The 21,404-nt window shown below is 44.7% G+C and overlaps 4 protein-coding genes across 4 annotated transcripts in view; 2 read left to right on the top strand and 2 right to left on the bottom strand.

The window, feature by feature from the left end:
* Positions 1-21,404, top strand: part of LOC141104997 (uncharacterized) — a 155,514-nt gene that overhangs the window by 16,869 nt on the left and 117,241 nt on the right. The window lies entirely within an intron of this gene.
* LOC141104777 (uncharacterized) overlaps positions 1-21,404 on the top strand; it is a 122,017-nt gene that overhangs the window by 19,092 nt on the left and 81,521 nt on the right. The gene's annotated exons all lie outside the window — the stretch shown is intronic.
* Positions 1,192-19,538, bottom strand: LOC141104780 (uncharacterized). Its single transcript, XM_073594523.1, has 6 exons — positions 19,129-19,538; positions 5,010-5,133; positions 4,796-4,893; positions 4,534-4,728; positions 4,258-4,396; positions 1,192-3,131 (listed from the first exon to the last, which is right to left on the bottom strand). The coding sequence occupies exons 2-6, from the start codon at positions 5,092-5,094 to the stop codon at positions 1,498-1,500; spliced, it is 2,151 nt and encodes a 716-aa protein (XP_073450624.1). The 5' UTR covers positions 5,095-5,133; positions 19,129-19,538; the 3' UTR covers positions 1,192-1,497.
* Positions 10,608-18,315, bottom strand: LOC141104797 (uncharacterized). The gene is made up of 7 exons (XM_073594551.1): positions 18,010-18,315; positions 17,164-17,298; positions 17,005-17,077; positions 16,791-16,888; positions 16,486-16,710; positions 16,249-16,399; positions 10,608-15,353 (listed from the first exon to the last, which is right to left on the bottom strand). Exons 1-7 carry the CDS (start codon positions 18,103-18,105, stop codon positions 14,176-14,178), a joined length of 1,956 nt encoding a protein of 651 aa, XP_073450652.1. The 5' UTR covers positions 18,106-18,315; the 3' UTR covers positions 10,608-14,175.

Here is a 21,404-nt window from a genome sequence, read left to right as displayed (position 1 = left end):
CTTGTTACCGACCTTTAGCTTGTTCCTTGACTACATTTCTGCTTGATCCCAACCTGCAATCACTTGTTACCAACCTTTGGCTTGTTTACTCACTATGCTTCTTCTTGATCCCAACCTACAGCCACTTGTTACCGACCTTTGGTTTGTTTGCTGACAATGCTTCTGCTTGATCCCCACCTGCAACCACTTATTACCAACCTTTGGCTTGTTCCTGGACTATGCTTCCGCTTGATCCCAACCTGCAACCAATTGTTACTGACCTTCGGCTTTTTTACTGACTATGCTTCTGCTTGATCCCAACCTGCAACCACTCGTTACCGACTTTTGGCTTGTTTACTGATTACACTTCTGCTTGATCCCCACCTGCAACCACGTTTTTACCAACCTTTAGCTTGTTACTCAACTATGCTTCCGCTTGATCCCAACCTGCAGCCACTTGTTGCTGACCTTTGGCTTGTTTACTGACTACACTTGCTTGAACCCTACCTACTACACAACTCCAGCTTGCTCTCCACCTGGCGGGACGATCCTGAGGACTGCGACCTGGCACTAGCATGCAGCAAAACCCATCTCCACCATCAGGAGCTCTGATGAAGACCGGTTAGTGCTTAGACACCGCACCTCGGGTGAGCCTGCATCATCCACCAGGGTGACCTGCTTGTGTACTTATCCTGCTGGGAGCCACTCTACTGCTATAGCTACGAGTGAGTAACCTCACTGTCATAGTCTACAAGCCTAACCCTTGAATATTACAGTGAGGTTACTTGATCCCCGACCTCACAGATGTGAACATATGAACTAGAATAATACAGATTTGTTCTTTAATTCCTTACTTTTCTGTGTGAACTACTACACATATATGGCCCTCACCTGTGGTGTTTTATTCCTTTATTTTTTTCTTCTCCACTCCCGAGATTCTGAAGAATCTCCACATTTCTTCATTTGTCTTCTGGATGGATCTCACATAAAGGGACCTCCACTTTATTGCCTGGAATAAACCTTGTCCCACCAAACTGTGTCCCCGCCTCTCCCATTCTCCCTTGCCTACCATTGATTTGATGAAATTGTGTTTTTCAATGTCTATTGCACTTCTTGGTGCATGAGTAGGATTTCTAAGTGATTTCTATGAAGCCATGCCTGACCAAGGAAACTGAAAAATCTTACATCACAAAATGTATTCATCCAACGAAAGGCATTGACTTCATTTTTATTTTTCTACAAAGGTTAACCAAGGTTAACATGGTACAATACTTCATTGATCTTTGGTAAACTCTGATCTCCTTTTGAACCATTTTCTGTGTTACGAAGCTCAGTTTTCTGAGGTATATATCAAGGTGTGCTTTTTTCAGAGTGTGAAATCTCTGATGTACAACAAAATATGATCCATATAGAAAACATTTCACGCACATAGGTCACAAACGCACCTCAAGGGTTGTGTGGGATCGCTTACATACAAAAAGACAGGACGTCAGTGAATAAAAAGTTCCCTCACTCAGATCAGGAATGTGGCTTTTCCTCCTTGTGCAACTTCTGATGTCTGTAAAGATTGGCCTTTTGTGAAAAACATTTCCCACACTCAGGACAGGAAAACGGCTTCTCCCCCGTGTGGGTACTCTGATGTCTCTGAAGATTGGACTTCCCAGAAAAACATTTCCCGCATTCGGGGCAGGAATACGGCTTCTCACCTGTATGCAGCCTCTGATGTCTGTCGAGACTGGACTTCTCCGAAAAACATTTCCCGCACTCAGAACAGAAATACGGCTTCTCCCCCGTGTGAGATCTCTGATGTAAAACAAGTTTTGATTTCCGTGCAAAACATTTCTCGCACTCAGAACAGGAATACGGCTTCCTGCCCGTGTGTAATCTCTGGTGTCGGAAAAGAGTGGGCCTCTGTGAAAAACTTTTCCCACACTCGGGACAGGAATATGGCTTCTCCCCCGTGTGGGATCTTTGATGTAAAACAAGTTTTGATTTCTGCACAAAAAATCTCCCACACTCTGGACAGGAATATGTCTTTTTGCCTGAAAGATATATTGGAAGTGTGATATGTTGGGAACTCGGCAGAAAGCATTTCCAAGACTCAGTGCAGGAATACGGCTTCTCCCCCGTGTGAGACCTCTGATGTTTAGTGAGATTTGCTTTACGTTGAAAACGTTTCCCACACTCAGGACATGAATATGGCTTCTCACCCGTTTGATATCTTTTTTGAACATTAAGACTGGGTTTAAAATTAAAATATTTTCCACACTTAGTACTTGAAAACCTCTTATATGTTTGAAGGATGGCACTGTCCCTCACAGTCTGAGGTTCCTCAGGATAAGAGGAATACGATGGTCCGGCACCGTCCCTCACAGTCTGAGGTTCCTCAGGATAAGAGGAATACGACGGTCCGGCACCGTCCCTCACAGTCTGAGGTTCCTCAGGATAAGAGGAATACGACGGTCCGGCACCGTCCCTCACAGTCTGAGGTTCCTCAGGATAAGAGGAATACGACGGTCCGGCACCGTCCCTCACAGTCTGAGGTTCCTCAGGATAAGAGGAATACGACGGTCCGGCACCGTCCCTCACAGTCTGAGGTTCCTCAGGATAAGAGGAATACGACGGTCCGGCACCGTCCCTCACAGTCTGAGGTTCCTCAGGATAAGAGGAATACGACGGTCCGGCACCGTCCCTCACAGTCTGAGGTTCCTCAGGATAAGAGGAATACGACGGTCCGGCACCGTCCCTCACAGTCTGAGGTTCCTCAGGATAAGAGGAATACGACGGTCCGGCACCGTCCCTCACAGTCTGAGGTTCCTCAGGATAAGAGGAATACGACGGTCCGGCACCGTCCCTCACAGTCTGAGGTTCCTCAGGATAAGAGGAATACGACGGTCCGGCACCGTCCCTCACAGTCTGAGGTTCCTCAGGATAAGAGGAATACGATGGTCCGGCACCGTCCCTCACAGTCTGAGGTTCCTCAGGATAAGAGGAATACGATGGTTCATCTACACTGTGTGGTGTCGGATGGACATTTGAGGTAGTCGGGTTTTCTCCTGGACTATACTGTGTGATGTCCTCATCTTCTACTTTACAGTCTGGAGACAAAGTGAGACAATCCTTTGAGGTTTTCCTCATCTTCCGTCCATCTACTAAAATAGAAATACAAAGATTATTACTAGACACGAGCAGATTGGTTCCCTCAAATCAGGACTCCGCCCACATCAGTCAGCTTTGTCTCTGAGGATCTTACAATTCCCCCCTCAAGGTAACTAGTAAATGGGTCCTCTGAATGTGATAGTTCTGAAGTCTGGGCACCCCCAAAACTGAGTCAGAAACACCATGGCATCCTTATCCTGTTTAAATTCACCAGCCCGAGACAGAACTCGACTTCAAATCTTTTGTGTGTGTAGGATCATCATACACCGGGCCATAAACATCTCGAATTTCAGTCCAAAAGACAACTTTTAAATGGATAAAAATAAATAAGGGCCTAACCATCACCTCTGCCGTATATTCATACTACTCTTTACCCCCACCACCGTTGGACCTCACAGGTACAACTCTACTTACACTTTAATCTGTACATAGACCAGAGGTTTCCTATTTATTCTCGATGGAGTAGGTAGGAATTGGTGCAGAGCGCTTGCTGTTAAATATGTGGTGATTTCATTAGTCCTGAAGAAGCAAATTAAATCTGCGAAACAAGTAAAGGAATTGCCAATCCACCAGTTGCCATAATTATATTGTATACAGTATGAGCTACAAAATTGTGACATATAGCTGTAAATGAGCATGTATTTAGGCAGTGGTGTTAGGCATGCCACAAGGTATGGAATGTTGAGTGTTTTAGCTTGTAACCTTTTACATTTTTGTTGTTGTTTTTTTTTACAAGAAAAAAAATAAAACAATTTATATGCATTTATTTTCAAGTGGTACCTGTGAAGTCCTAAGGCGATGGGGGTTTAGAGTGACTTTTAAATGGAATAAATATTTCACTTGAAAAGTGCTCAAAAGTGCTCTAAAGTGCTCAGGAATTGCCATTAATAATGCTGCAATAACATGAATTAGAAGGACACTGATAACCAGGGACCTGTTAATGAGACCTATTCTATATCCCAAACTAGGTATCTTTATCCAGTCCTAGGTTATAAAAGCAGATCCCCTTTTTGATAGAATTGTATTGATATCATATTGATATCACCCAGTCCTTGCCCTACTCTGGACCAATCAGTGAGCAGTATGCGTGGAGGAATGTATTTAGTGTTAATGACTCACCTGTACTGATCTCTGTAGGAGTGTCCTCCTCTATAAATGTCCCCGTTATTCCATCCTCCTCCATAGACTGCTGATCATCCCTCACATACCTCTCTTCTTCTTCTTCACCCTCAACTTTTATTTCTATCAGGTCTTTACCCTAAATCAAGAGAAGGATTGAAAATGTAAGCTCTAATGATGTGAGACCACACATCATCTCTATGGGTCACATGTTCTAGATGCCCCCCCCCCCCCCCCCCCACCAGCCTTTAAATGTGGAGGGATGGTGGAATCTACCTGTGTGGAATCCCAGGAATACTGAGAACGGGGACATCTCTCTGGTGGGTTTGTTTTACTAGATGGGTCCATCAGAATGTCCTTGTAGAGATCCTTGTGTTCTACAGAAAGCTCCTTCATCACATCATATTCATCATCCTCTTCATACTCTTCTTTAACAATAATATTATAATCCCAGAGGGTTCCATTCTGGATCTGTAATAAAATATTAATTATAACAAACATACCTGTGTATAAATCATAACTACTAATAATGATCTACCTGATGATGGTGAGGGATGGTGTGACCTTCCTGTGTGGAATCCCGGGAATACAGAGGACGGGGACATCTCTCTGGTGGGTTCCCATTACTGGATCCATCTGTAGGAAACACACACACTGACTGAATACATTGTTTCTATGTGTTTATCAGATGATGGGGGATCTAGGTGGAGCCTCCGTACTGCTCTCTCCTTTACAATAAAGTCTCCTCTTACCCGGTGATGTGAGGGGCGGCTGATTGTCCATCATGACGTCCTTGTAGAGATCCTTGTGTCCTTCTAAATACTCCCACTCCTCCATGGAGAAATAGACAGTGACATCCTGACACCTTATAGGAACCTGACACACACAATGATACAGTCACCATCCAGACACATCCCTTGTCTGTTACTGGATAATGTCCCAGAATTCCCAGAATCCTCCTCACCTCTCCTGTCAGCAGCTCCATCATCTTCTTGGTGACTTCTAGAATCTTCTCCATGTTGTGTCTCTCAGGTTTTAGGGAGTCACATGGAGGCACTGTGATGGTCATATGATCACCTGACTTCACAAGAGGAAATCTCTGTATTGAGGAACCAATAGGAATATCATGTTAGAATCCTCCTCACCTCTCCGGTCAGGTCTGTGTTTTATTTATAGAGATAAGAGTGATGTCATGTGACCTCCCAGAATCCTCCTCACCTCTCCGGTCAGGTCTGTGTTTTATTAATAGAGATAAGAGTGATGTCATGTGACCTCCCAGAATCCTCCTCACCTCTCCGGTCAGCAGGTAGATGATCTCCAGGGTGAGGTTTAGTATCTTCTCAGTCATGTGACTCCGGTCCTCCTCCATCCTCATTCGTCATCTATGAAGGCTTCCTTGTAGACAGATAAACAAATAATGGTAAGAGTCAAGTAATAATAGGATTTGGAAGGGGGCAACAGGATGTGCTGCTTCCAGGTAGAGGGACGCTCTGTAAGATTTCTCTCCCAGGTTCACGCCACATTTGTCTTTACCAAGACACAAAAATCATATTTATGTGATATGTGGTAAGTCGCGAAGGTGAAACATCTCCAAAATTATGGAAATGTTCTGCCCCTGAAGGGGTTAATCTAGGTTTCCACACTATATATGTGTGTATCATCATCTGCTGGAGATAAAAGACGTCACAGTGACTATGGAGGAAGAGGACGGACATGACGGGGGGTTACTGGGTGTAAATAAAAAATAAGATCTTATTACCTCCTCTGCTGCCAGTTCCAGCAATGTCTCCTCTCTACTTCCTCCTGTCTCACCTCTCACCCGGAAATTCCTGTCTGTACTTGACATCACTTCCTGTCTTCCATAGAGACTTCCTGTCTGGGTAGAAGTGAGATCACCACCTTGTGGAGCTCAGAGGAACTGCAGCCCCGAGAAACGTCTCGTAGTGTGAACACGGCCTTGTGCTGTGTGTGTATGTACTGTATATCCTTATAGATGGGGTCATCTCCACTCCAACCATGGGGGGATTGAAATATATTACTAATTTGAATTTTGGAAACTTTGCTATTGCAGCTAAACTGATTATGGATTCAGTCATAATTGGCCTCAAATTTGTTTGTAGTGCTGCTTAGGAGAAATTAGTTTCGGAACTTACCTAGCATTAAACCTTCCCATGTGGCCTTACAAGCCCTTTGATGCCCCTATTCATCTAAAGAAGACTCAGTTGGTGGTGGAATGGATGAGGTGGGTCACCCCTTCACTGTCTTCATCAGGTGTACCCAGCAGCAAGCAGTCACCTTCTCCTGCAGCAGAGCATCCAGGCAGATTGTGGTGGGACACCATACCCCAGTACAGATAGGTTGGGGAATCAACCCTCCTATTTCAGCATGTCCCACCTCTGATATATGGATGCAAGAACCCAACGGTGGAAATGGCTCCTGGTCCCCAGGATATGACATGGGAAATTGGAAGGATTCAGCAGAGGATCATAGCATAGCAGCATGGGCAGTTGGTGTCCAGGGTGCAGGGCAAACCTTTATTGTAGATATTGCATATAGATAGTGGTTAGGTTCATTTGTTATTTTGTCTTTTGGGGTTTGTTTTTGCTGTGTTTACTGGTTGCTGTGTATGTTTATTGGTGTGTGTTTCACTTTGAATAAATATTACTTTAATGATATATACTTTGTTTGATCTCAGTTCCTTTGTGTAGCTACGTGTCTGGTCTCCTTAGCCGCTGATTTCTGACACCTCCCTTGTGTAGCTACGTGTCTGGTCTCCTAAGCCGCTGATTCCTAACACCTGGCTTTACACGCACATGAACTGTAATGGCATCCCAGTCTTAGTCCGTAGGGTTCAATATTGAGTTGGCCCACCCATTGCAGCTATAACAGCTTCAACTCTTCTGGGAAGGCTGTCCACAAGGTTTAGGAGTGTGTCTATGGAAATGTTTGACCTTTCTTCCAGAAGAGCATTTGTGAGGTCAGGCACTGATGTTGGAAGAGAAGGCCTGGCTCGCAGTCTAATTCATCCCAAAGGTGTTCTATCGGGTTGAGGTCAGGACTCAGTGCAGGACAGTTAATTCCTCCACCTCAAACTCGCTTATCCATGTCTTTCTAGACCTTGTTTTGTGCACTTGTTCAAATCATTTAGCGGGGGGGGGGGGGGATTATGGTGTGGAGTTGTTTTTCAGGGGTTGAACGGAACTCTTAAGGCGTCAGCATACCCAGACATTTTGCACAATTTCATTCTCCCAACTTTGTGGGAACAGTTTGGGGATGGCCCCTTCCTGTTCCAACATGACTGCACACCAGTGCACAAAGCAAGGTCTATAAAGACATGGATGAGCGAGTTTGGGGTGGAGGAAATTGACTGGCCTGCACAGGGTGGGCCGACTCCATATTGAACCCTACGGACTAAGACTGGGATGCCATTAAAGTTCATGTGCGTGTAAAGGCAAGCGTCCCAAACTTTTCACAATATAGTGTATATGGGGGGGTCCTTATACAGTTGTGCCTCAACGCGTTTCATGGGATAAACCCACTTCTTCAGGAACACTTTGAGGGATAAATCTGAGGCCAACTTCCAAACCACCATCAAACCAAGTCAGGGGAGAAGACTCTTCAGAGTAGAAGCAGCCTCTTTAATGAAACAAAAAGTAAGAAAGGGGGCGCCCACTAAGCGTAGCATTAAAATAATCAACTTTATTAAAATACAACTGGCAGCTCACTGGGTTAACAGATAAAAGGCTGTCAGAGCTCCAATGATGTCTCGTCCTGCTTGTGCTACCACCAGGCTCTGTGTAGAAGGCTCAGGACTTCTGGAAACCAAAACACTTCCTGTTTGTGGAATATTTTAATGCTACACTTAATGGGTGCCCCCTTTCTCCCGTTTTTTTTTTTTTTTTTACTGTCTTATACGCACCAAAAGCTGCCACCATACTGCCAGGCGGTTGGCTTTTAGAAATGTGCATGCACGAAGAATGGCTAATAGAAATGCGCATGCGCCCAGAACTCTCGGCAGAATGGTGAGTAGGCGCACGCACGAGCATGCACTCAACGCATGTAGGTGCCCGATGGACTATTTAAAGGGGCTCTTGCTTATGCTCCAGTGCTGACTGGTCTTTCAGCTGTTCCCTGTGTCCTGCTATTACTCTGCTTGTTCCTGACTCGGCTTGCCTTTGACCTGAACTTGGATCCTGCTTCTGCTCTGTCTCCAGTTCCCGACCCCGGTTCCGTTCTTGACGACGTCTCTGCCTTATGTCTCTGTACCTCGCTGCCTGCTGCTGGCCTCGACTATCCCCTGTGACCATGCTGCTGTTCCTGGTTTGGCTTTCACACCTGGTTCAAGTGCCTATCTGGCTGTCATCTGTATCAGCTTTTGCTCATCACAGCAAGTTCCTGTTTCAAGCCTGCTAGGAGCTCTGACAAACCTCGCATCTGAACGTGCAGCCTGTGTGGAGTGCCCCTTTAACTTCGGCTGGATCAGCTACCGTTCCTGTCCTGATGTTCTGCCAGCCTACCAGGGTCTGCATCTCCTGCTGCAAGCACTCCTATCAACACCTGCCGGTGTTCTGTCAAATTAGCCAACTCGTCGGAAACTCCAACCACCTCACTTCTGGTTTCTCTAAACCAGTGTTTCTCAACTCCAGTCCTCAAGGCGCCCCAACAGGTCATGTTTTCAGGATTTCCCTCAGATGAAAGGGCTGTGGTAATTACTAAGGCAGTGAAACTGATCAAATCACCTGTGCAAAATAATGGAGAGCCTGAAAACATGACCTGTTGGGGCGCCTTGAGGACTGGAGTTGAGAAACACTGCTCTAAACCATCAGTAATTGGAGATTTCAACGAATTGCTGTTTGGACACAACACCGGCAACCATTTACAGTCCGCTGCATATTATGAGCGGAGATTGTTACTCGCTCTGATACTAACCAACAAAATGTCCGCCTCTGAGGCGACGACAACTTTGTCCTTGTTGGCCGCTGTGGTGTCAAAATAGCAAAATCTTCCTGTACCGGACTGTATTCGGTTGCCAGTGTTGTGTCCAAACAGCAATTCGATGAAATCTCCAATTACTGATGGTTTAAAGAAACCGTAAGCGAGGTGGTTGGAGTTTCTTATGAGTTGGATAATTTGACAGAACAATGGCACTCATGTTCCTCCTGTCCCTTGGGTACCCTCTGCTCCACCTTCAGCAGGATCTGGGCTGGAGATACAAGAGAGGCCGACCTCGTCACTTCAGTCTCCGATCAGGTACATGACAGTATGCACTGTAACAAGTCCGACTGTTAAAAACTGTCTGTAATACTCGCTGTCACGCAGACAGGAATATGGTAGAGATTTACACTATAGCAACGCTCTTCAAAAGAGACAGGAGTTCTTTAGGTTCTGGTTTAGAGCATTAGAGATAAGCTTAACGATTTTAAAATTTTGTTTAATGAAAGAAAAGGAAATGGTGCAGAAAAAGATAATACAACAGAAAAAAGAAAGAGACAGGAGTTCTTTAGGTTCTGGTTTAGAGCATTAGAGATAAGCTTAACGATTTTAAAATTTTGTTTAATGAAAGAAAAGGAAATGGTGCAGAAAAAGATAATACAACAGAAAAAAGAAAGAGACAGGAGTTCTTTAGGTTCTGGTTTAGAGCATTAGAGATAAGCTTAACGATTTTAAAATATTGTTTAATGAAACAAAAGGAAATGGCGCAGCAAAAATATTTACAGAAAAAGATAATACAACAGAAAAAAGAAAATAATACAAAAACAGCAAAACAAAAAGGATGAAGAATGAAAGTCCTAGGTTCTTTGGGTTCCAGCAAAGTTCAGTCCATGAACACGAAAATGAAAATTGATCTGAGATTGGCTTTCAGGAAATAGGACTCTTGGCAGATGTTCTTCATTTGATGGTAGGTCTCAAGTTGGAGTTACAACACCTTTTATATGGACCTTCTAGAGCAGGGGTCTCCAAACTTTCTAAACAAAGGGTCAGTTTACTGTCCTGAAGACTTTAGGGGGTGCCAGACTGTGGCCATTGGGGGTAGAAAAGGTCCCTACGTCACTGGGAAAAAAAATAATGCCCCATAGTTTGTTTCAGTGGAACTAATTGTGCACCATTCTTGGTGTCAGTGGGAGGAAGTATGCTCCATCGTTGATATCATGGGGAGGAAATTGCACCCCATTATTGATGTCATTGGCCCCATCGTTTGTGTCATTGGAAGGAATTGTGCCCCTTTCATTGGTGTCAGTGGGAGGGGGAATTTTGCCCCATTGTTGGTATAAGTGGATGAAATAGTGCTCCAAGGGCCAGATAAACGCAAGTAGAGGGTCGCATCTGGCCCCCCCCCCCCCCCCCCCCCCGGGCCGCAGCTTGGAGCCCACCGTTTTAGAAGGTGTCGCATATCCCTCCATTCACCCAATTACAAAGGTTAAGGTTTGAGAAATGTTTCATATCAGTCCAGCAGACCCTCCTATGATGTTCGTTTTCTTCATTCTTCTTATGGGAGGTAAAAAGGTCTAACTAGGTTTTTAGTATTACCCATGTTTGATCTCGGGCTGTTTGGGATTATCCTTGAATATATTTCCATTACGAAGGCAATTCTATCAGATCAGGACTCATGAAATTTGTGAAAATTTGCTCTGCAATATCCAAACAAGACTGTAGATTCCCTTAATTGCCCGCTAAGTCAAGGCTCATAATCCATCTCTGCTTATAGATATTAGACCTAACCTAGATTTTATATCTATTGGCTCTGATGTGTGGTGACCCACATTATTGCAAGCAGCTGGTAGGGGGGGACTTATTCAAATCAAACATCGGCAATGTTTGATCGCTCGGTTCTCAGCCTTATGGACAGGGGGGGGGTGGGGACGGACAGGTGCAGCATCGGTTTGACCTCCTAAAAAAATCCCATACTTCTCTTTTATTGACAATTTCTGTGGCTGAATGAAAGTCACATGAAGTTTTCAGACCCTCTGGGAGATTTTTTTTACCTAACCACTTCCCAACTGGGCTAAATTCTGCCACTTTGCTTCTACATGTAAAAATCATCAGATTTATTTCTAGAAAATTACTCAGAACCCCCAAACATTATATATGTTTTTTTTTTTAGCAGAGACCCTAGGGAATAAAATGGCGACTTTTTTTGTCACATGGTATTTACACGTTAAAAAAAACAAAAAAAATCTGTTTCGTGTTTTAAAAAAACAGTAAAGTTAGCCCGATTTTTTTGCATGTGACAGGTAATATTACGCCGAGTAAATAGATACCTAACACGTCACGCTTTAAAATTACGCACACTCGTGGGATGGTGCCAAACCTCAGTACTTAAAAATCTCCATAAGTGACGCTTTAAAAAAATCTTACAGGTTACATGTTTAGAGTTACAGAGGAGGTTTTGGGCTAGAGTTGTTGCTCTCACTCTACCGATCGCGGCGATGCCTCACATGTGTGGTTTGAACACCGTTTTCATATGCGGACGCTACTCACGTATGCGTTCGCTTCTGCACGCGAGCTCGGCGGGACGGGGCGCGTTTAAAATTTTTTTTTTTTTGTCTTATTTATTTTACCTTTTATTTTTTATTTTTACAATGTTCTTTGAAAAAAAAAAAAAAAACTGTGTCACTTTTATTGCTATTACAAGGAATGTAAACATCCCTTGTAATGGAAAAAAAGCATGACAGGACCTCTTAAATATGAGATCTGGGGGTCAAAAAGACCTCACATCTCATATTTACACTAAAATGCAATAAAAATTAAAAAAAAAAAAATGTTGTCATATAAAGAAAAAAAAAATGGCCCTTTAAGAGCTATGGGCGGAAGTGACTTTTGACGTCACTTCCTCCCTGCAATGATTTGGGGCCATCTTCCCCTCACTCGTCTCCATGTCACACAAGGGACAACATGGGATCACCTCTGCCGCTGCCGGCGGCTCCGGTAAGCGGCGGAGGGCACCGGAGCGCAGCGGGAGTGGGGGGGGGCCCTATCCCAACGCCGATAAAAGTGATCTCGCGGCGAATCCACCGCTGAGACCACTTTTATCTTGAAGCGGACCGCCCGCTGAAGAAGAGGATACCGAGGTTATGGCAGCTAGCTTCTGCCATAACAACGATATTCCTCTTCAAAGTATCGACGTATAGCGACGGCCGGCGGTCCAGAATTGGTTAAAAAAGGTACAAAACGACAAAAAAAAAAACTATATCTAAAAACGAGTGGGGTCCTCCCTTATTCAACACATAGTTGCGTTTTTGCCTGGAACTCCGCTTTAACACCCAATAACACTCTATAAATTAGGCAAATGTTTCTCAGAAGGTCTGGAAACTTCAAAAGATCTTCATAAACAATTCTCAGTAACGCTACATAGCAGGCCACTGATAACCAGAGATCTGCTGATGAGGCCTCTCGTACTTCCAGACAATCTGAGAAATTAGGTTGATCAGTTTAGGGGGACAGGAACAGAGAATTATCACCCAATAACACTCCGTAACACTCTGGAAACTTCAAATGACTTTTATTCAGCCACAGAAATGGTCATTAACCGTTTTAAGTAACATTTCTTAGCAGGCCATTGATAACCAGAGATCTGCTAATGAGGCCTGTCATCCTTCTAGACAATCTTGGTGACAATGCAGGAGATCAATTGGGAGATGAGAACTACTACCTCCTGTGCAAAGCCTGGTGAGCCTCAAGAACACAGCACTCAGCCTGTGAAGTCTCTGTAAACCTCCATATAGTCCATGCAAAAAAAAAGGAGAAAGGCTGGTGCCAAGAAAGCCAACGAGTTTCGGCCGTCTAGCCTTAATCAGGCTTAAGTCATGATTAAGGCCGTACGGCCGAAACACGTCGGCTTTCTTTTTTGACTGTTGTTCACATGCAAAAATAAAAACGATGTTTTAGCCAACTTCCATGGCACCAGCCTTTCGACTTCTTTGTATAAAAAAAAGGGGTGCCTGAACGAGACTCTCCTCTCTTGTCTTTCAGACAACCTCTCAACCTAAAGCAAGAAATAGTCCTCAGCACCCTGTTTTTTTGGGTTTTTTTTGTGTTTTAGATAAAATGTGGAAGGATTAGAACTCATATCTGGCTTTTACTACTATCTGGGGCTGCTGAAGAAAGATATACCTTCACTTTCTTTGGGCAAAAACAGCATAGAAATTCTTACTCTTTTGTATGAACTACTACACTTCTTATGGACTTCTCCCATGGCGTTTCATCCCCTTTTTCTTCTGTCCCGACTTTCTTTTTTCATAATTCGGCTAGATGGACACAAGTTGAAAGGATCTTCACTTTATTGCCCGGACTCATTTGTAAAGAATTTCCTTGTCCCACTGTCCCTGCATTTAACCTCCGGTGCTTACTGTTGGTTTAATTGCACTTATGGATACATGAGTAGGATTTCTTCGTGATTCGTATGAGACCATGCCTGCCCAAGAAAACTAAGTATTTGAGAAAGCTTACAGCACTAAATGTACTGAATGAGAGGTAATGATTCCATTTTTATTTTAAAAGGCCTAGAGGACCGCCTTTTAAGTGGCGGGGTTAACGTGTTTCGTCCTGGAAGACGACTTGAGAAAACAGACCTCTTGCAAGAGTTTACACCACAAAATGTACTCAGCCAATGAGAGGTAATGAGTCCATTTTTATTTTTCTCCTGCTATCAATGGCCAACACGGTACAACACTTCATCCATGTCTTTGGTGATCTCTGATCTCCTTATCAACTGTTTCTTGCATGATGAAGATCAGCCATGGAGTATATCTGAGGTGTATATCAGGGTGTGCTTCTTCCCCACATGTCCAGCAACATTCATATACAAGACATTTCCCGCACCCTTGTGTGCTTATAAAGCTTGAGGGATGTGTGGGTTCTCCAAAGTTTGGTAGAACAAGACTACTGTAAAAAAAAAGGTTTCCTGCACTCAGGGAAGGATTAAAGCTTCTTCCGCATGTGGCACAACTGATGTTCACTGAGATTGGACTTGTTTGCAAAACATTTTCCGCATTCAGGACAGGAAAATGGCTTCTCGCCCGTGTGCATTCTCTGATGTCTGAAAAGATTGGACTTTTGCGAAAAGCTTTTCCCACATTCAGAACAGGAATACGGCTTCTCCCCCGTGTGCAACCTCTGGTGTCTGTAAAGATTGGACTTCCCTGAAAAACATTTCCCGCACTCAGGACAGGGATGCGGCTTCTCACCCATGTGCAGTTTCTGATGTCGGGAGATATTGGTCTCATCTGAAAAACATTTCCCGCACTCAGAGCAGAAGTACGGCTTCTCCCCCGTGTGACACCTTTGATGTAAAACAAGCTTTGATTTCCGTGTAAAGCTTTTCCCGCACTCAGAACAAGAATACGGCTTCTCACCCGTGTGTAACCTCTTATGTTGGTAAAGATTGGTCTTCTGTGAAAAAGATTTCCCGCACTCAGGACAGGTATATTTCTTCTTGACTGAATGATATATTTGATGTCTGACATGTTGACAGCATTTACAGGACTCATGGCAGGACCATGGCTTCTCCTCCATATGATTTACTTTAGGCACATTAGGATCAGATTTATGGACACGCTTCCCACACTCAGCACTGGAAAACCTCTTGCCTGTTGGAAGGATGGCACCGTCCTTCACAGTCTGAGGTTCTTCAGGATAAGAGGAATACGATGGTCCGACACCGTCCCTCACAATCTGAGGTTCCTCAGGATAAGAGGAATACGATGGTCCAGCACTGTCCCTCACAGTCTGAGGTTCCTCAGGATAAGAGGAATACGATGGTCCGACACCGTCCCTCACAATCTGAGGTTCCTCAGGATAAGAGGAATACGATGGTCCGGCACCGTCCCTCACAGTCTGAGGTTCCTCAGGATAAGAGGAATACGATGGTCCGGCACCGTCCCTCACAGTCTGAGGTTCCTCAGGATAAGAGGAATACGATGGTCCGGCACCGTCCCTCACAGTCTGAGGTTCCTCAGGATAAGAGGAATACGATGGTCCATCTACACTAGTCGGGTTTTCTCCTGGACTATACTGTGTGATGTCCTCATCTTCTACTTTACAGTCTGGAGACAAAGTGAGACAATCCTCTGAGGTTTTCCTCATCTCCCGTCCATCTACTAAAATAGAAATACAAAGATTATTACTAGACATGAGCAGATTGGTTCCCCTAAATTAGGACTCTGCCCACATCAGTCAGCTTTGTCTCTGAGGATCTTACAATTCCCCCCTCAAGGTAACTAGTAAATGGGTCCTCTGATCTCCTACCAGTTCATTTCTTTATTCATGGACCTTAGTCAGAGAGTGAGGAAACAACGAGAACTGTCTTTTATAGGAGGGACAGAGATGAGGGGATTATAGGACGAGTGTCCCCACCCCCTCTATCACTCATTGCCATCTTCCCAACACAAGAAGTCCTGCACTTCCTTGTTTAGTCCATGATTTAGTCATGAATAACAGCGGGGCTGAGGTTGGTGTTTGGTGTACCCTAAGATTGGCGTTAGGTGGCCATCGTGTCTCCTTACATTGGTGTTCAGTGCTAGCCTGAAAGGTTTCCCACCTTAGACAAACTGTTGAGGTCCTACACTGCTGCCTGCTGAGATTGAACTCAGTGACCTGGGTCTTAAACTATGCAAGCAGCTTTTTGTGGGATATCCCTCCACCCGGCACGGCTGGAAAACAACAGAGCAAGTAATCCAGGAAGACTTATTCTGGCAGAGATCTTGCTAGACCGAGAGCACTGGGCTGGAAACCCAAGGTCGAGCAATGCCTATAGTAAAAGTCAACAATTTCCTTCCAGCTGAACCCCAAAATCTACATAAACCCAGTTTAGAGACATACATTGTGTCTGCAGCAAAAAAAAAAAGATTATCAGAGTAAAAGAAGATGTAGTGTCCAGAAACGGGAACGCAGCTTTGGAAATTGACCATTAACAGCTTATTACAGGCTGAAACCCTACTTTGGACCAATCTGTGAACAGTATAGAGAGGAATGTATTAAGTGTTAATGACCCACCTGTGCTGATCTCTGTAGGAGTGTCCTCCTCTATAAATGTCCCCGTTATTCCAGCCTCCTGATCATCCCTCATATATGTCTCCTCCTCTTCTTCTTCTTCCTCTTCTTCTTCTGCTTTAATCTCAACTTTTATATCTATCAGATCTTCACCCTAAACCAAGAGGAGTATTAAAAATAACATCTGGTAAAGACAAGCTCTAATGATGTGTCCATACATCATCTCCATGAGTCACTTACATATTCTAGATCCTCCATCTCATCAACCTTGTAATGGTGAGGGATGGTGTGACCTTCCTGTGTGGAATCCCGGGAATACAGAGGACGGGGACATCTCTCTGGTGGGTTCCTGGTATTAGGTGGCTCCATCATATCCTTGTGTCCTTCTGATAACTCCTCCATCACCCCACACTCCGCTTTATACTCTTCTTTAACAACAATATTATCATCCCCGAGGATTCCACTCTGAATATTTAACAAATCATTCATTATAACAAACACGCTTGTATATAAATCATAACTATCAACAATTGTTCCTCATCTACCTGATGATGGTGAGGGATGGTGTGACCTTCCTGTGTGGAATCCCGGGAATACAGAGGACGGGGACATCTCTCTGGTGGGTTCCCATTACTGGATCCATCTGTAGGAAACACACACACTGACTGAATACATTGTTTCTATGTGTTTATCAGATGATGGGGGATCTAGGTGGACCCTCCGTACTGCTCTCTCCTTTACAATAAAGTCTCCTCTTACCCGGTGATGTGAGGGGCGGCTGATTGTCCATCATGACGTCCTTGTAGAGATGCTTGTGTCCTTCTAAATACTCCTACATACAGAAATAGACATGTATAGTACTTTCACCATCTAGACAAGTCTCTTGAATAATGTCCCAGAATTCCCAGCACCGCTCACCTCTCCTGTCAGCAGCTCCATCATCTTGTTAATGACTTCTAGGATCTTTTGCAGGTTTTGTTTTTCAGGTTTGAGGGAGTCACATGGAGGCACTGTGATGGTCATATGATCACTAGACTTTACAGGAGGAAAACTCTGTATTGAGAAACCAAAAGGAACATTATGTTAGAATCCTAGAATCCTCCTCACCTCTCCGGTCAGGTCTGTGTTTTATTAATAGAGATAAGAGTGATGTCATGTGACCTCCCAGAATCCTCCTCACCTCTCCGGTCAGGTCTGTGTTTTATTAATAGAGATAAGAGTGATGTCATGTGACCTCCCAGAATCCTCCTCACCTCTCCGGTCAGGTCTGTGTTTTATTAATAGAGATAAGAGTGATGTCATGTGACCTCCCAAAATCCTCCTCACCTCTCCGGTCAGGTCTGTGTTTTATTAATAGAGATAAGAGTGATGTCATGTGACCTCCCAGAATCCTCCTCACCTCTCCGGTCAGGTCTGTGTTTTATTAATAGAGATAAGAGTGATGTCAGGTGACCTCCCAGAATCCTCCTCACCTCTCCGGTCAGGTCTGTGTTTTATTAATAGAGATAAGAGTGATGTCATGTGACCTCCCAAAATCCTCCTCACCTCTCCGGTCAGGTCTGTGTTTTATTAATAGAGATAAGAGTGATGTCATGTGACCTCCCAGAATCCTCCTCACCTCTCCGGTCAGGTCTGTGTTTTATTAATAGAGATAAGAGTGATGTCATGTGACCTCCCAGAATCCTCCTCACCTCTCCGGTCAGGTCTGTGTTTTATTAATAGAGATAAGAGTGATGTCATGTGACCTCCCAGAATCCTCCTCACCTCTCCGGTCAGCAGGTAGATGATCTCCAGGGTGAGGTTTAGTATCTTCTCAGTCATGTGACTCCGGTCCTCCTCCATCCTCATTGGTGCCGACATATGAGCTATACAGGTTTCCTTGTAGACGGATAACTTTGGGAAATGAAAGAATTATTTGGATGGCGTTGGTCACACAATAATAGGACGTGGATGTGAGAGAGGGGTAATAGGAGGGCTGCGGTACATTTAATGTTGAACACATGCAAAAAAAAAGAAAAAAATCAGACCCAGGTCAAAGCATGCAGCCTGGCTGGCTGGGAGGGAAGAGGGGCAAGTCCCCCCCCCCCCTAAACCAAACAAGGCCACATGCCCTCAAAATGGGCACAGGACCTGGTTCTCATTGATGAGGACAAGGGGCTATTCCCCACAACCCTGGGCACAGGGTTGTGGGGGTCTGTAGGTTCAGGGCTTATCAGAATCTGGTCTAAACAAGGAGGTGGAACTCATGTGAATAGCTAACTCTTTCTGCCCACAAATGACTTAATGTAAGCAAAGGGGGCCTCCTGGGTGCCATCAGTGACCAAATGTGGACAGGCTCTGATAAGCTCCCCCCACCCGCAGACCCTCCACAACCCCCAGTCCAGTGTTGTGGGGAGGAGGCTCTTGTCCTCAATAACATGGGGACAAGGAACTTTGTCCTTGGGCTTTATCAGGGCATAGAAATCATATTCATGTGATATACAATAGGGTGAGAAGGTGACACATCTCCAAAATGAAGGACATTTTCCGGCCCCATAAGTGGGGGAATGTTCTGACCCTAAAGGTAGAGCTGCCACCTCATCCCTTTAAACCTGAACACATATTGATTACACAGGTTCTGTGGCTGGTTAAGGTGGTAATTAAACTCATTGAGTGCCTTATCTGCATTAAATTAGTCTCAGAACCTGTGTAATTTATATGTGTTCGGGTTTAAAGGGATGAGGTGGCAACCCTACCTAAAGGGGTTAATCTAGGTTTCCACACTATATATGTGTGTATCATCATCTGCTCGAGATAAAAGACGTCACAGTGACTATGGAGGAAGAGGACGGAACATGACGGGGGGGGGTTACTGGGTGTAAATAGAAAATAAGATCTTATTACCTCCTCTACTGCCACTTCCAGCAAAGTCTCCTCTCTACTTCCTTCTGCTACCTCACTTCCTGTCTGTACCTGACATCACTTCCTGTTAGTAGTTATCATAGAGACTGTCTGTCTCTGTATAAGTGGGATCGCCACCTTGTGGAGCTCAAAGGAACTGCAGCTTCGAGAAACGACTCATAGTTAAAGGGGTTGTAAAGGTAATTTTTTTTTTTTTTAAAAATAACAAACATGTTATACTTACCTTCACTGTGCAGCTCGTTCTGCACAGAGTGGCCCCGAACCTGCTCTTCTGGGGTCCCTCGGCGGCTGTCTCAGCTCCTCCCCGCAATAACTAACCACCTTAATGCGAGCTCCCTCGCATGGTGGTTAGTTATTGCGGGCGCGCTCCCGTGATACAGCCGGCGGCTATAGCCGCTCGCTGTATCACTCGGCCCCGCCCCCCCCAGGCCAATGGCTGCGCTGCTTTCAATCCATCCACTATAGCCAATCAGCGACCAGGCTGATCGGCTGAATGGAGGTCGGGAGCGAGCGGCCGAGTTTCGAGGTGTCAGGTAAGTAAAACGGGGGGGGGGGGCTGGGGGCGGCGGTATTATCAAAAGTTTTTTCACCTTAATGCATAGAATGCATTAAGGTGAAAAAATGTATACCTTTACAACCCCTTTAAATTCAATTCAAATTCAAGAGCCATGGTGATTTTTTTTTTTTAGCACTGACATCTACAAAAAAAAAAATTTAATTGGCAGCAAATAACATTTCCCAACTGGCCTAAGCCTTTTTTTGATATTTGTTGCTTACAAGTTAAAATCCGTATTTTTTGCTGGAAAATTACTCAGAACCCCCCAACATTATATACCCTCAGAGAAAAAAATGACGATCATTGCAATATTTTAAGTCACACCGTATTTACTTAGTGGTCTTTCAAACTTAATTTTTTTGGAAGAAATCTACTTTAATGGAATGGCGACAAACTACAGCAATTAAAAATCTCCAACGCTTTAAAAATTTCTATAGGTTACCAGTTTAGAGTTACGGAGGAGGTCTAGTGCTAGAATTATTGCTCTCTCTCTAACAATCGCGGTGATACCTCACATGTGTGGTTTAATCACTGTTTACATTCGCGGGCGTGACTTACGTATGCGTTCGCTTCTGCGCATGTGCTCCGGTGCTGTGTTTAGCTCCTGGTCACCTCCTCAACGCTCCCAATTCAGCGGCAACTTTTGCCCAACCTTGAGTCTTATAAAGCTTTCAGGTAACAGCTAGCTAGGCATTAAGTAACCTAACCACGTCCACAACCACCACTGGACAACCTCACTCAGGTCACACACCTCCCTGCATAAGGCAGCTAAGGCGGCCGCCTGAGGGCAGCAGGGGAGGGCGCTAAAGTCCTGGGTCCCTCAAGTGTTTATGCTGGCGCTGCCCTGCTCAGGACTGAAGATCGCAGATCCGTGTCAGACAGCACAGCGTCCAACACTTTCACTCTCACAACCCCTCCTCCTCTCTCTCTCTGATGAAAGGTAGATGATAGCCTTTCATTTATGCAAATCGGTCCCTCGCTGCTGTGCTCCCTTCACACTTTCCATGATGAAAGATAGATGATAGCCTTTTATTTATGCACATCGGTCCCTCGCTGCTGTGCTCCCTCCACACTTTCCCTGATGAAAGGTAGATGATAGCCTTTCATTTATGCACATCGGTCCCTCGCTGCTGTGCTCCCTTCACATTTTCCCCGATGAAAGGTAGATGATGGCCTTTCATTTATGCAAATCAGTCCCTCGCTGCTGTGCTCCCTCCACACTTTCCCTGATGAAAGGTAGATGATGGCCTTTCATTTATGCACATCGGTCCCTCGCTGCTGTGCTCCCTCCACACTTTCCCTGATGAAAGGTAGATGATGGCCTTTCATTTATGCACATCGGTCCTTCGCTGCTGTGCTACCTCCACACTTTCCCTGATGAAAGGTAGATGATAGCCTTTTATTTATGCAAATCGGTCCCTCGCTGCTGTGCTCCCTCCACACTTTCCCTGATGAAAGGTAGATGATAGCCTTTCATTTATGCATATCGGTCCCTCGCTGCTGTGCTCCCTCCACACTTTCCCTGATGAAAGGTAGATGATAGCCTTTCATTTATGCACATCAGTTCCTCGCTGCTGTGCTCCCTCCACACTTTCCCTGATGAAAGGTAGATGATAGCCTTTTATTTATGCAAATCGGTCCCTCGCTGCTGTGCTCCCCCCACACTTTCCCTGATGAAAGGTAGATGATAGCCTTTCATTTA

This window comes from Aquarana catesbeiana, linkage group LG08, assembly GCF_042186555.1.
Source record: "Aquarana catesbeiana isolate 2022-GZ linkage group LG08, ASM4218655v1, whole genome shotgun sequence".
NCBI classification, from domain to species: Eukaryota; Metazoa; Chordata; class Amphibia; order Anura; family Ranidae; genus Aquarana; species Aquarana catesbeiana.
This window is presented reverse-complemented; position numbering and strand designations above follow the sequence as displayed.